The sequence below is a fragment of the Salvelinus alpinus genome, chromosome 32, assembly GCF_045679555.1.
Source record: "Salvelinus alpinus chromosome 32, SLU_Salpinus.1, whole genome shotgun sequence".
Lineage (NCBI taxonomy): Eukaryota > Metazoa > Chordata > Actinopteri > Salmoniformes > Salmonidae > Salvelinus > Salvelinus alpinus.
The window spans coordinates 14,599,525-14,614,500 of NC_092117.1; the positions used below are offsets into that span (position 1 = coordinate 14,599,525).

The 14,976-nt window shown below is 43.2% G+C and overlaps 1 protein-coding gene across 4 annotated transcripts in view; it reads left to right on the forward strand.

Annotated features, from left to right (window-relative positions):
• Window positions 1-14,976, forward strand: part of ltbp1 (latent transforming growth factor beta binding protein 1) — a 140,868-nt gene that overhangs the window by 44,174 nt on the left and 81,718 nt on the right. For all 4 annotated transcript variants that reach the window (XM_071379522.1, XM_071379518.1, XM_071379521.1 and 1 more), the window contains exons 6-8: window positions 10,710-10,913; window positions 11,121-11,419; window positions 14,762-14,861. In XM_071379522.1, the coding sequence (XP_071235623.1) occupies window positions 10,710-10,913; window positions 11,121-11,419; window positions 14,762-14,861 (603 nt within the window). The remainder of the gene's footprint in view (window positions 1-10,709; window positions 10,914-11,120; window positions 11,420-14,761; window positions 14,862-14,976) is intronic.

A 14,976-nucleotide genomic window follows, 5' to 3' on the forward strand; every position in this document is an offset into this window, starting at 1 on the left:
ACTCTTTCTGACTGATTAAATGCAGGTTAGCGTTTTTTTGTCATGAATCTTGTTCTGGAGGCAGCTCTGCAGTGTTCACGCGCTGGCACTGTCACAAAGTCATACAATCTGATTTTAACCCTAACCATACTGGTAACCCTAATGCCTAACCCTAACCTTAAATTAAGACCAAAAAGCAATTTTGTTTTTCATGAATTTTTACAATATAGCCAATTTTGACTTTGCAGCTGGCCTATGTAAGGGGAAATCGCTCAGTTCTGCCTCCAGGACAAGACTCATGACAATAAGCGTCAACCTGCTGAATGAACTCGAAGGCAGGTCAGATTCTTAAAAATGTTTGCGTTGATCATAGAACCAAACCATTTCCCCTTTGTCACTGGTGTTTTGACATTGCTGTTAAGTGTTATCCTCAGAATAAATGCATGTGTTCTCAGTGCCACCTGAGGTTGGATGACGAAATGTACATAGAAAGGAACAAAGAAATCATAATTTTGAAACACTCCAAAATAACTGTCAGAAGAAAACTGAGTATTTTACGACTCCTACGATGTGTGGATTTAGTTTCCCTTGAATTGTATCAGATGAGGTCTGATAACGTTAATGGTTGTCTGAAACATTTCCCTTCCCATCCTGTGATGTTTTTCCACACAGCTTCAGTAGCTTGTTTCCTACCCACAACGAGATGAGTGTGTAACCATTGTGGGTGAGTGGGTTTAGAGGTGATAGGGGGGCTGCTTTTGGGGTGCCATTCTCCCCAGTAATCAGTCCATGGTGTGATGATCTCATTAGCCTCTGGGAACCACAGCTATGGCTTCTGGTTAGGCCTCTGACATCACACTATGAGGGCTGCAGAGGAGGACAAGAAACACTTATTCGTTACTCATAACATTAGGCATTGTGATTGACATTTCTAATGCACGGATAAACTACTAAATTACTGCTCTATTTTTATTTCATTGAGCTTTATTTTGTATTGCTCTTTGTATTCACTTCGTTGTTCTGTAAAAAAGAAAAAATATATGTTTATTTGTCACATGTGCCGAATATAACAGGTATAGACCTCACTGTGAAATGTGTACTTACGAGCCCTTACCCAACAATGCAGTTCAAGAAATAGAGTTAAGAAAATATTTACTAAATAAACTAAGGTATTTTTTAATTTTTTAAGTAACACTATAATATAACAATAACAAGGCTATGTACAGGGGGTACCGGTACCGAGTCAATGTGCGGGGGTATAGGTTAGTCGAGGTTATTTGTACATGTAGGTACGCCTGAAGTGACTATGTCTAGCTAATAACAGCGAGTAGCAGCAATGTAAAAACAAAGAGGAGGAGGGGGGGGGTCAATGTAAATAGTCCAAGTGGCCATTTGATTAATTGTTCAGGAGTCTTATGGTTTGGGGGTAGAAGCTGTTAAGGAGCATTTTGGACCTAGACTTGGCGCTCCAATACCACTTGCCGTGCGGTAGCAGAGAGAACTATCTATTACTTGGGTGACTGGAGTCTTTGACAATTTTTGGGGCCTTCCTCTGACACCACCTAGTATATACAGTTCCAGTCAAAAGTTTGGACCCACCTACTCATTCAAGGGGTTTTCTTTATTTTTACTGTTTTCTACATTGTAGAATAATAGTGAAGACATCAAAACTATGAAATAACACACATGGAATAATGTAGTAACCAAAAAAGTGTTAAAGTAGCCCTTTGCCTTGATGACAGCTTTGCACACACTTGGCATTCTCTCAACCAGCTTCATGAGGTAATCACCTGGAATGCATTTCAATTAACAGGTGTGCCTTGTTGCTCCTTAATGCGTTTGAGCCAGTCAGTTGTGTTGTGATAAGGTAGGGGTGGTATACAGAAGATAGCCCTATTTGGTAAAAGACCAAGTACATATTATGGCAAGAACAGCTCAAATAAGCAAAGAGAAATGACAGTCCATCATTACTTTAAGACATGAAGGTCAGTAAAGTTTGAACGTTTCTTCAAATGCAGTTGCAAAAACCATCAAGCGCTATGATGGAACTGGCTCTCATGAGGACCGCCACAGGAAAGGAAGACCCAGCAGAGTTACCTCTGCTGCAGAGGATAAGTTTATTAGAGTTAACTGCTTCAGAAATGTCCTCCCAAATAAATGCTTCACAGAGTTCAAGTAACAGACACATCTCAACATCAACTGTTCAGATGAGACTGCGTGAATCAGGCTTTCATAGTCTAATTGCTACAAAGAAACCACTACTAAAGGACACCAAAAATAAGAAGATATTTGTTTGGGCCAAGAAACACGAGCAATGGACATTAGACCGGTGGAAATCTGTCCTTTTGGTCTGATGAGTCCATATTTGAGATTTTTGGTTCCAACCGCCGTGTCTTTTTGAGACGCAGAGTAGGTGAACGGATGATCTCCGCATGTGTGGTTCCCACGTGAAGCCTGGAGGAGGAGGAGGTGTGGGGGTGCTTTGCTTGTAACACTGTCTGTGATTTATTTAGAATTCAAGGCACACTTAAGCAGCATGGCTACCGCAGTATTCTGTAGCGATACGCCATCCCATCTGGTTTGGGCTTAGTGGGACAATCATTTGTTTTTCAACAGGACCATGACCCAACACACCTCCAGGCTGTGTAAGGGCTATTTGACCAGTGATGGAGTGCTGCATCAGATGACCTGGCCTCCACAATCACCCAACCTCAACCCAATTGGGATGAGTTGGACTGCAGAGTGATGGAAAAGCAGCAAACAAGTACTCAGTATATGTGGGAACTCCTTCAAGACTGTTGGAAAAGCATTCCAGGTGAAGCTAATTGAGAGAATGCCAAGAGTGTGCAAAGCTGTCATCAAGGCAAGGGTGGCTACTTCGAAGAATCTCAAATATAAAATATTTTTGATTTGTTGAACACTTTTTTTGGTTACTACATGATTCCATATGTGTTATTTTTAGTTTAGTTTAGTTATTTTTGATGAACAGTGAAGAGGTGACTCCGGGATGCTGGCCTAGGCAGAGATCCTCTGTTTAGTGTCTGTTCTTTTGCTTTTATTTTTATTGGCAGTCTGAGATATGGCTTTTTCTTTGCAACTCTGCCTAGAAGGCCAGCATCCTGGAGTCGACTCTTCACTGTTGATGTTGAGACTGGTGTTTTGCGGGTACTTTTTAATGAAGCTGCCAGTTGAGGACTTGTGAGGCGTCTGTTTCTCAAACTAGACACTCTAATGTACTTGCCCTCTTGCTCAGTTGTGCACCAGGGCCTCCCACTCCTCTTTCTATTCTGGTTAGAGCCAGTTTGCTTTGTTCTGTTAAGGGAGTAGTACACAGCGTTGTATGAGATCTTCAGTTTCTTGGCAATTTCTCGCATGGAATAGCCTTAATTTCTCAGAACAAGAATAGACTGACGAGTTTCAGAAGAAAGTCTTTGTTTCTGGCCATTTTGAACCTGTAATCGAGCCCCCAAATGCTGATGCTCCAGATACTCAACTAGTCTAAAGAAGGCCAGTTTGATTGCTTTTTTAATCAGGACAATAGTTTTGAGCTGTGCTAACATAATTGCAAAAGGGTTTTCTAATGATCAATTAGCCTTTTAAAATGATAAACTTGGATTAGCTAACACAATGTGCCATTGGAACACAGGAGTGATGGTTGCTGATAATGGGCCTCTGTATGCCTATGTAGATATTCCATAAAAAATCTGCCGTTTCGAGCTACAATAGTCATTTACAGCATTAACAATGTCTACACTGTATTTCTGATCAATTTGATGTTATTTTAATGGACAAAAAAAGTGATTTTCTTTCAAAAACAAGGACATTTCTAAGTGACCAGAAACCTTTGAACGGTGGTGTATATATAGACAAGATTAAATCAAGAACAGTCTGATGGGTGACAATATTAGCCTATCACTTGTGAATGATATATTATCACTTGTGAATGATGCCCAGCTTGTGTGAAGCAAGGCAATAAACAGTTTTTGCCTTTTTTTTGCGACATTTTCAAATCATAGTCGCACACCTCATGTGGCCTAGCCCGTAGGCATATGTTTTGATACGGCTTGTATCACGAATAAAGTGACAAAATAACTTCTTAAAATTAAGCACATTAATCCACTTTAAAACGAGTGTCGGAATTGGATAAGGACGACCGCAGTTGCATCCCCGATGTGTCTGTCTTCACTTGTAGCCTGTGAGATAGACACCTGTGACGGGCATTGGCAATAATAATTGAGCTATCTGAGAGAGCCGTGTGCATGAGAGGTGTTTCGGAGCACGCAGCCGAGAGAAGGGAATTCAAATGTTTATGTTTGGCACAAAAAGGCATAGATTTTTTTAGGGGGCATTACGGCCACACAAAGGGGATGCCGCCGGGAAATTAAAGGGATTATCAAGTGCTTGTCAAATTGAATGAGAGACTGATGAGGTGTGTACAGTCTGTGCAAATAACAAAGCGGAGCTCATGTCTTTCATGCAGCCTTTTTCAAATGATCATTAGAGTCGCATCATGCAGCCTTAGAATGTATTAAAAATACAAACGTTGGGCAATATGTTTTGATCACAACTAAAGTTGCATAAATACCTCTAAATTAAGTATATAGGAAGACCTGTTTCTTTGTTAACCGCTCAACAAGAATAGCATGTTCGCATTCCCCCATCTTTTGGAGAAAATATCCTTTTTATTTTTTTCAGCTATGTTCAGTTGTATTCTTCATACTATAAAATAATGCCACAGACTTCTAAGCAAATCTTGTCTGCTAAATTAACTAGTGTTGTCCACAGCAAAATGGCATAGCCAGATCAGGGCCTAACATAAGGACAAGGACTATGCTATTCTGTTCTTCTGAAATAGACTACATCTTCTTCCTAACATAATGTTTCTTTAGACCTGTCTAAAATACATAATGGATTTATTGTGATGGTGTAGGCTATGGATTTATTTGAGTTTTTAAAATGTAGATGTTCCAAAGGTCTGCATCAGTGGCTTGTCGGCTATGCGTGGAAGCCAGGAGACGCTAAATGTGTTTGTTAACTTCTTGTGGGACGGTAGCGTCCCACCTGGCCAACATCCGGTGAAATTGTAGAGCGCGAATTTCAAATTACAGAAATATAAATATTTAACATTCATGAAAATACAAGTATTATACATCAAAATAAAGCTTAACTTCTTGTTAATCCAGCCGCTGTGTCAGATTTCAAAAAGGCGAAAGCACACCATGCGATTATCTGAGGACAGCGCACCGCATACAAAAACATGAAAAACATTTTTAACCAGGCAGATGCTACACGAGAGTCAGAAATAGCGATATAATAAATGCCTTACCTTTGAAGATCTTCTTCTGTAGGCACTCCAAAAGGTCCCAGTTACATCACAAATGGTCCCAGTTACATCACAAATGCTCCTTTTGTTCGATAAAGTCCTTCTTTATATCCATAAAAACTCAGTTTAGCTGGCGCGCTTCATTCAATAATCCACCGGTTTCCCTCCTTCAAAATGCATACAAAATGAATCCCAAACATTACCAATAAACTTATCCAAACAAGTCAAACAACGTTTATAATCAAACCTCAGGTACCCTAATACGTAAATAAACAATAAAATTTAAGACTGAGAATAGTATGTTCATTACCGGAGATAAATAACAAAGAACGCGCATGGAAACACTACAGCCAAAATGGGAGCCACTTAGAAAAACTACAACTTCTAGTTCAGTTTTCCAAATACCAGCCTGAAACTCTTTCTAAAGACTGTTGACATCTAGTGGAAGCCCTAGGAAGTGCAATCTGGGAGGACTTCGCCTCATAATAAACATGAAAGCCATTGGAAACAGTGGAAGGCTGAATTTTTTTGTTGTTGTTGGATGGTTTGTCCTCGGGGTTTCGCCTGCCATATCAGTTCTGTTATACTCACAGACATCATTTTAACAGTTTTAGAAACTATAGAGAGTTTTCTATCAAACTCTACCAATTATATGCATTTCCTAGCTTCTGGGCCTAGGTAACAGGCATTTTACTTTGGGCACGCTTTTCATCCGGATGTGAAAATACTGCCCCCTACCCAAGAGAGGTTAATTAACGGTAAATTACCGTGAGACTGGCAGTTATTTGCTTGACAATCACCGGCTGACAAAATGTAATGAGTGCCACAGCACTAATCATACCACGCTCAAAGTCGCTTAGGGCACTCGTTTTGCCCATTCTAACGTTCAATTGAACGTTAACTGAATGCCTCGATGTCTGTCTGTCTGCTTTACAGTATATAGCAAGCCACGGCCACATGACTCACTGTCTGTAGGAGCAAACCATTTTCATAAACGGGTGGTGTACCTAATAAACTGTCCACTGAGTGTATATCATGTGTATATGACAAGCAAACTAACTTGAACTTGATAAACCTCATCCATAGAACCGAGAGTTGTTCCTGGTCAGGTCACGTGGTCAGGAGATATGTATGGCCATACGTACTCCTCCAATATGATTTGCTGTGGGTTCCATCAAACCAATGATTATCATGTATAGCTTCTGCTTTGTTTAAATGACCAGTCTTGCTACATGTGGCAAACGGTTTGTCAACCACTTTACCTCTACCTACATGTACATATTACTTCAATTACCTCGACTAACCAGTGCCCCCGCACATTGACTCTGTACCGGTACCCCCTGTATATAGCCTCGTTAGTGTTATTTTATTGTCGCTCTTTAATTATGTTATTTTTCTATTTGTTTATTTCCGTTTATTTAGTAAATTATTTTGTACTTTCTTAACACTTATTTTTGTTGGTTAACCTCTCTAGGGTATGTGGGACGGTAGCGTCCCACCTCGTCAACAGCCAGTGAATCTGCAGGGCGCCAAATTCAAAACAACAGAAATCCCATCATTTAAATTCCTCAAGCATACAAGTATTTTACACCATTTTAAAGCTACACTTGTTGTAAATCCAGCCAAAGTGTCCGATTTCAAAAAGGTTTTACGACGAAAGCACACCAAACAATTATGTTAGGTATGAGCCAAGTCACAGAAAAAGACAGACATTTTTCCAGCTAAAGAGAGCAGTAACAAATAGCAGAAATAGAGATAAAATTAATCACTAACCTTTGATAATCTTCATCAGATGACACTCATAGGACTTCATGTTACCCAATACATGTATTTCTTGTTCGGTAAAGTTCATATTTATATCCAAAAATCTGAGTTTAGGCAAGACGCTACTGTATCACTTGGCAAAAAGCCTGAGAAAATGCAGAGCGCCAAATTAATATTAATTACTATGAAAATTACTATAAAATCAAACTTTCATTAAATCACACATGAAAGATACCAAATTAAAGCTACACTGGTTGTGAATCCAGCCAACAAGAATTCAAATAGGCTTTTCGGCGAAAGCATACGATGCTATTATCTGAGTAGTAAACAAAGAGAGAGAAGCATATTTCAAGCCTGCAGGCACGACACAAAACGCAGAAATAAAAATATAATTCATGCCTTATGAATTGGTCCTTTTGTTCGATTAATTCCGTCGATATATATCCAAAATGTCCATTTATTTGGCGCGTTTGATCCAGAAAAACACAGGCTCCAACTTGCTCAAACGTGACGACAAAATATCTCAAAGGTTACCTGTAAACTTTGCCAAAAAATTTCAAACTACTTTTGTAATATAACTTTAGGTATTTTTTTACGTTAATAATCGATAAAATTGAAGACGGGATGATCTGTGTTCAATACAGGATTAAAACGAAATGTAGCATGCCTTTTGGACATACACTTCAATCAAACACGACACCTGGAGTGACTCGACTTCAAGATGGCCAGATTTCTTCTTACACAAATGAATAACCTCAACCTATTTCTCAAGACAGTTGACATCCAGTGGAAGCCGTAGGAACTGCAAGCAATTCGCTTAGAAATCTGGTTTCCCAATGAAATCTCATTGAAAAGACAGTGACCTCAAAAAAAGAAAATCTGAATAGTTTGTCCTCGGGGTTTCGTCTGCAAAATAAGTTCTGTTATACTCACAGACATGATTCAAACAGTTTTAGAAACTTCAGAGTGTTTTCTATCCAAATCTAATAACATGCATATCTTATCTCCTGGGGATGAGTAGCTGGCAGTTGAATTTGGGAATGCTTTTCATCCAAACGTGAAAATGCTGCCCCCTACCCTAGCGAAGTTAAGGTCTTGTCAGTAAGCATTTCATTGTTAGGTTAACCTCATCCATATACCTGTTGTATTCAGCACATGTGACAAGTACAATTTGATATGATTGGCCAATTACACCCTCTCAAAGCACATTTTACATGGATCCTGTCTCTTCCAGACATCCCATATGTGAATAATAACCCGTAGTCCCTGAGATGTCTTTGCACATCAAACAGGAAATCACCTGATGCTCCTAATGCCACCAGCTGCATGGTAATGACATGGGTCAGGCTTGGCAGGGACTGGCTGGGGCTGGGTAGAGCTACAGAGAGGACTTCAAACAGCAGTGTGTGGCAGGGCCAGAGAGAATCAGAGGCAGCGGGGATGTGAGGTTTGGGAGCAGTCTTGTTGTCACACCATAATGAGAGGGTTGGGGAAAGGCAGATGTATTACAGCTGCCATTATGTTTCAACACTGCAAATCCTACCAAACTGTGCTTGTCCCTTTCTAGGGAAAACACACTAAATTAAACAAAATACATGGGTGCAATATGTGTACAGTACAGTAGTGACTGGGAGGCACTGAACACGACCTATCGGCCACAGGACAAAGAATCAGCCTCTTTCTTTGTAGCTACGGTAGGAATGGTATTATAGATGGAACATGTTTAACTGTCTCTACAATGAATTTGAAACACTAGCGCAAGGCTCAGATTGCCTCTAAAGGCCTGAAAAGCATGTGATTAAATGTCCTGTATGTGTGGAACATTCTAACACATTACACCTTCCAGGAATTTCAGCTGTGTTTGACATGCTTTCCTACAACTTGTAATGGAGTACCAGAAGAGGGTGATTACTAGTTCCCTCTCACTCAATTGAGCAATTGACTCGTGGTTTGCTGAGGAGATTCCTGCACTGGTAGAAAGGACGACAGACCCAGGCAGCCAAGATATTCCTCATAGGCAGCAGGTATTCCCATTGGGTGGAACGGAAGCAGACAGGGTGGTTGAGTGTCAGTAATATCTCCCCCCCCAGGTCAGCGATCAGCCAACTGCGTATATTTCTGGGTGACTCTGGGGAGACAAAAGTGAGGACTAGGCAGCAGAGTCCAATACACACATGCACGCACGCACGTGCTCCACACTCTGTCTGCTAGCAGGCTCCTGGCTGGACTGACAGTTTGATTCATGCCGCCGACCCACACGCCATTGACACATATTTCAAATACACTGGGGGGATTCGGTTCCCTCAGCTCTTTTCCAGAGGACGCCTCGGCAAACTAACCCTCCACAGAACGTCCTTCAGCCTCGCAATTATGGAAAAGTACTGCCTGAATGGAGCGGTTAATGTTCTAGGTTTAATTGTATATTTTATTTAGTTTTTTTTGTTTTTATCTGGCTTGTGGTGCGTAGTTAGCGGAGGTGAGTGGTGTGTTGGCGTGTGCGGTGCGTGTGAAGACTAGCTGGAGCTATGAAGGAAATTCCTTTGTGGATGAATAAGCCTTGGGTGACTGACAACTCTGAGAAAGAGGAAGAGCGAGAGAAAGAGAAAAGTGAGACTTTAGGTGTGAATGATGGCTTGAGAGAGAATACAAAAGAAGAATGGCACTTACTCAATTTCTAGTACCAACAGCAAGGTATTTACAGTAAAGACCTTGAACTCCAGTGTAATACTTTCCTGTGCACACCTCTGTCATGTGGTTTGGGTTTTAGCCTCAAGTAGCCTTATCTGGGCCTGAGGTCTCCCACAGAACCGGGCTGAGGTCTTGATGACTGTTATGATGGAAAACAAACCCTGGGGCTGAATACATTACAGGCTCCTCAATTAAGCCAGATTTGCTGAGGAATTATGCGGTCTCCAAGCGTAATGGATCATTTGCCATCCACCTCCTTGCATCTTTGTGATGAATATTGATGGTGGGAGAGTCGGGCAGTGTTTGGACACTGAGCTGAGTGTGTAAAGTCGTGGAACTCTGGAAGACGATGATAAAGATGTGAACAATGGCTGAACAACACAGGCTTTGTTCTCCTGGGTCTGGATGGATCCATCATTCCTCTTAATGTTGCTGCTCAAGATTCCTGCTTCATATCTTGTTGTGCCAAAGCACAAACTTCCTTGAGGAGGTCCGTGGCATATATATATATATATATATATATGAGAGAGAGAGAGAGAGAGAGAGAGAGAGAGAGAGAGAGAGAGAGAGAGAGAGAGAGAGAGAGAGAGAGAGAGAGAGAGAGAGAGAGAGAGAAAGAGAGAGAGAGAGAGAGAGAGAGAGAGAGAGAGAGAGAGAGAGAGAGAGAGAGAGAGAGAGAGAGAGAGAGAGAGAGAGAGAGAGAGAGAGAGAGAGAGAGAGGAAAATAATATTGGAAGGTAAACTCATCATGAAATGTCAAACAAAGTTCGTAAACAATGGTTGTTTTGTCTACTTGCTGTTTATTTAAAGATAGATCAGCCTCCGAGTTAAATATTCTTCCCAACAATAAACTGCTGTAAAGTGTGTGTGTGTGGCTGTGTGTAGGGAATGTCATTGGGTTAGCTGTCCCCTGTGGGCACAGCTGGCTAAACTTCACGTTCTTTGTGTTTTTTAGTGGTATGCCATCTGCCCTGCATGAATGGAGGAAAGTGCAGTGCCAGGGACAAGTGTCAGTGCCCATCTACCTATACGGGGAAGTTCTGCCAGATGCCTGTTCAGAATGGGAATGGGCAGCAGCGCCAGAAAGGGCAGCAGCAGACATCTCAGATTCACTCCACTCACACTCTGCCCCTCACCTTCAGCAATGGACAGAACCCTGGTAAGATGGAGGGACTGAGTTCAAATGCATGTTCAGTTTTTTTTATTATTTAAAAATACATTTTGTTCATTTTTATCCAAGGGCATATAGGTAGAAATACGAAGGAGTATCCAATACGTGTACATCTAACGTGCAGTCATAGAACATTAACTTGCTCTTTTCAATAACTTTCACCCCATTTATCCTTTTTTACCTCGTCTCCCCCAGTGAAATATGCCCCCAGCATCGTGAACATCCATGTGAAGCACCCTCCGGAGGCCTCGGTGCAGATCCATCAGGTCTCCCAGCTGGATGCCAATGGGCAGAAGGTGAAAGGCAATGGGCAGAATGGCCAATCCCAGACCCAGTCTCACTACACCTACCACCACTCAGACAGCAGACAGAAGTTCCAGCAGCAGGGACACAACATCATCTACTCCAACCAGCAGAGCTACGTCCCCCAGTACCAGCCCGTCTCCTCCAAGAGCCAGCTGGGACGTTGCTTCCAGGAGACCACCGGCACACAGGTCAGAGAGGGACAGGGGGGAATCTGGAAGTGTTGAGAGTGCAGAGAGAGAATTTTGGAAGACAGATCAGAGAAGGACAGGGGGAAAGGTGGGGGTTGGAAAAAGAGAGTGGAAATATGAGGGAGAGGGAGAGAAAGAGCTATTGGCTGGCTTTGTGGATAAACAAGGTAATGAGTTCTGCTTCAATGCCAGCCATTGATCATTCTTCGCATTTGAAAAAACACAATCAAAAGAGCTGTTTGTCCGTCAAACTAATCTACGCAAATCGAAATTGATGTGTGTTTAGAGGACAAAAACAAACGTGACTCAATTTAAATCAATCCAGGTGTAGAGCCTCTCATTTTTCAGTCTGCTGACCTTTATACTCCGAGAATAAAGATGCTATCAACACCAAACAACTTTTCCCATCTAGAAATAGCCCCATAACTCATGTCAGTGCTTTAATACATCCAAAGTTATTAGCAGTATTGGCACCTCGCCCATCTTATCCACTTCAGATCACCATTCAATTTGGTTTACATTTTGCAGTCAGATTGACATTGTGGTGATAAGGCTCCATCGGCAGGCGAGCCGCTGAGGACTGTTCCCTTATCAGTGTGCGTTGATCTGAGGGAGGCTGGGCGACGGGATGTTGTTCTATAATAGAACTGTTCTGTCTGAGAGTTGGAGTTGGAGTGACAGAAGGGCTTTGTGTAATGCTCATGCACACAAGCCCATGGCGTGAGGCATTATTGTGCAGCTTTTTTCCTTCAGCCAGCCAAGTGGAGGAGCAATTCAGCGGGTCGGATACGAGGCGTATGTGGAAGGGGCTTCTAACGATCACGGATTACAAAAAGAAAGCCAGTCATGTCGCAGACACCAATGCTGTACGTACCCGACGAGCTAAACACCTTTTTCTCACACTTCGAGCCAAACGACTCTGAGCTGCCGAGGAGAGCCCCTGAGGACAACGAGGGCTACGTGCTTACTGTCTCCACGGAAGACATGGTACTGTAAGTCATTCAAACGTGTTAACCCTCGCAAGGCTGCCGGCCCAGACGGCATCCCGAGCCGCGCCCTCCGAGCATGTGCAGACCAGCTAGCTGTGGTGTTTTTGGACATTTTCATCTCTCTCTAACTCAGGCCGTTATCCCCACCTGCTTCAAGATGTCCACTATCATCGCCGTGCCCAAGAAAGGGAAAGTAATTGAATGACTACTGACCCGTAGCACTCACTTCCGTCATTATGAAGGGCTTCGAGAGGCTAGTCAAACACTACATCACCTCCTCCCACCCCGACACACCCGACCTTCTCCAATTCGCCTACTGCCCGACAGATCCACGGACGACTCAACCGCTATTGCACTGCACACTGCACTCACCCACCTAGACAAGAGGAATGCATATGTGAGGAGGCTGTTGCACTACAGCTCGTCCTTCAATACCATAGTGCCCTTTAAGGTCACCACAAACCTCACAGCCCTGGGACTGAACTCCTCACTATGCAACTGGGTCCTGGACTTCCTGACAGTCCGCTGATGACACAACAGTAGTAGGCCTGATCACCAACAACAACGAGACGGCCTACAGGGAGGAGGTAGGCACTCTGACGGTGTGGTGCCAGGTAAACAACCTCTCCTGAACATCAGAAAAACAAAGGAGCTGATTGTGGACTTCAGGAGGAACCAGGCTGGGCACGACCCCATCCTCATCAACGGGGCCGCCATGGAGACGGTAAAAAATGTTTCATTCCTCTGTGTACACATCTCTGAGGAGCTGAACTGGTCAGACCACAAGGACACCGTGGTGAAGAAGGCACGACCGCGACTCTTTAACCTCAGGAAGCTGAAGAAATGAATCTTGTACCCGAGGGCCCTCACAGTGTTCTACAGGAGCACCATCGAGAGCATACTGTCGGGCTGCATCACAGCCTGGAACTCCACCGCCGCTGACCGCAAGGCACTACAGAGGGTTTTACGCTCAGCTGTGCTTCATCCATATTTGGAAATAACTTCATTTGTACAGACCCAGGCTAAAACCTAGACACATTATCTTGATCTTTCCCTTTTTTTGTTTATAGTTCAGGAACATTAGAACTATGCTAGAATGCTAACAAAAAAATGTGGAGGTCTGGTTTCAAAAACATGACACCGCCTTTCAACACCATAGGCACGTTACATAATGTAGCCAAGCTACTTCAAGTAACAACAGAATGTCCAGCCCGAATGCACCATTGGGTACACACTGCTTGCCATCCAGGATACCTACAAAACCAGGTGTTGCAGGAAGGCAAAGAAGGTCCCGTGTGGCTCAGTTGGTAGAGCATGGCGCTTGCAACGCCAGGGTTGTGGGTTCAATTCCCACGGGGGGACCAGGATGAATATGTATGAACTTTCCAATTTGTAAGTCGCTCTGGATAAGAGTGTCTGCTAAATGACTTAAATGTAAATGTAAGATCATCAGGGACCTCAGCCACGGCCTGTTCTCCCCACTTCCATCAATCATATGAGGGCAGTACAGGAGATTCATGGTTAAAACTATCAGACTGGCCAATAGTTTCTGCCCCCAGACCAGCAGGCTGCTGAATAGCCACTACTAGTCAGCTACCTGCTGTTCTCCCTTTGGACCCCCCAATGGACAATTACCCTGCTTATGGACATTTTTTTTGGGGCCCCTTTTTCTCCCCAATTTTGTGATATCCAATTGGTAGTTAGTCTTGTCCCATTGCTGTAACTCCCGTACGGACTCGGGAGATGCGAAGATCGAGAGCCATGCGTCCTCTGAAACACGATCCCGCCAAGCCGCACTGCACCAATGTGTTGAAGGAAACACCGTCCAACCGGCAACCTTATCAGCGTGCATGCGCCCGGCCCGCCACAGGAGTCGCTAGAGCGTGATGGGACAAGGACATCCCAGCCGGCTAAACCCTCCCCTAACCTGGACGACGCTTTCCCGGTCGCGGCCGGCTGTGACACAGCCCGGGATTGAACCCGGATCTGTAGTGACACCTCTACCACTGCGATGCACCACTCGGGAGGCCTTCCAATGGATATTTTATATGTATCATTGGCACAGTTGTAAATATGTATTTATTATTATTGTTGCTTTTATTGTTTCCTTCACACCTGCGCTGTTGGAGCTTAAGTATTTCACTGTACACTGCAACTACATCTGCGACCCTGTGCATCGAATATTTTGGTGGAATAAAAATGAAACTAAGAAAGTGGAGGGAGTTTTCTTTCCTTCTGAAAATACTGAATTCAACTTCTTAATCTCTCCTCCTGCTGTTCCTTTCTCTCTGTGTTTCTCTCTCTCCTCTCTTCCTCATTCTCATTCTCCTACACACTCTCTTCTAAATGCCAGTGTGGCAAGGTCCTCCCTGGTCTCAGCAAGCAGGAAGAATGCTGTCAGAGCATCGGAACATCCTGGGGGTTCCACAAATGCCAGAAGTGCCCAAAACCATGTAAGTACCAGTGTAATACAAGTAACACTCTTTGACTGGTGTAGATTATAGTGGTTGAACTTTGTCATATGAGAAAGGGGGAGTGAGAGAGACTGTCATGGGATAGACAGGGAGC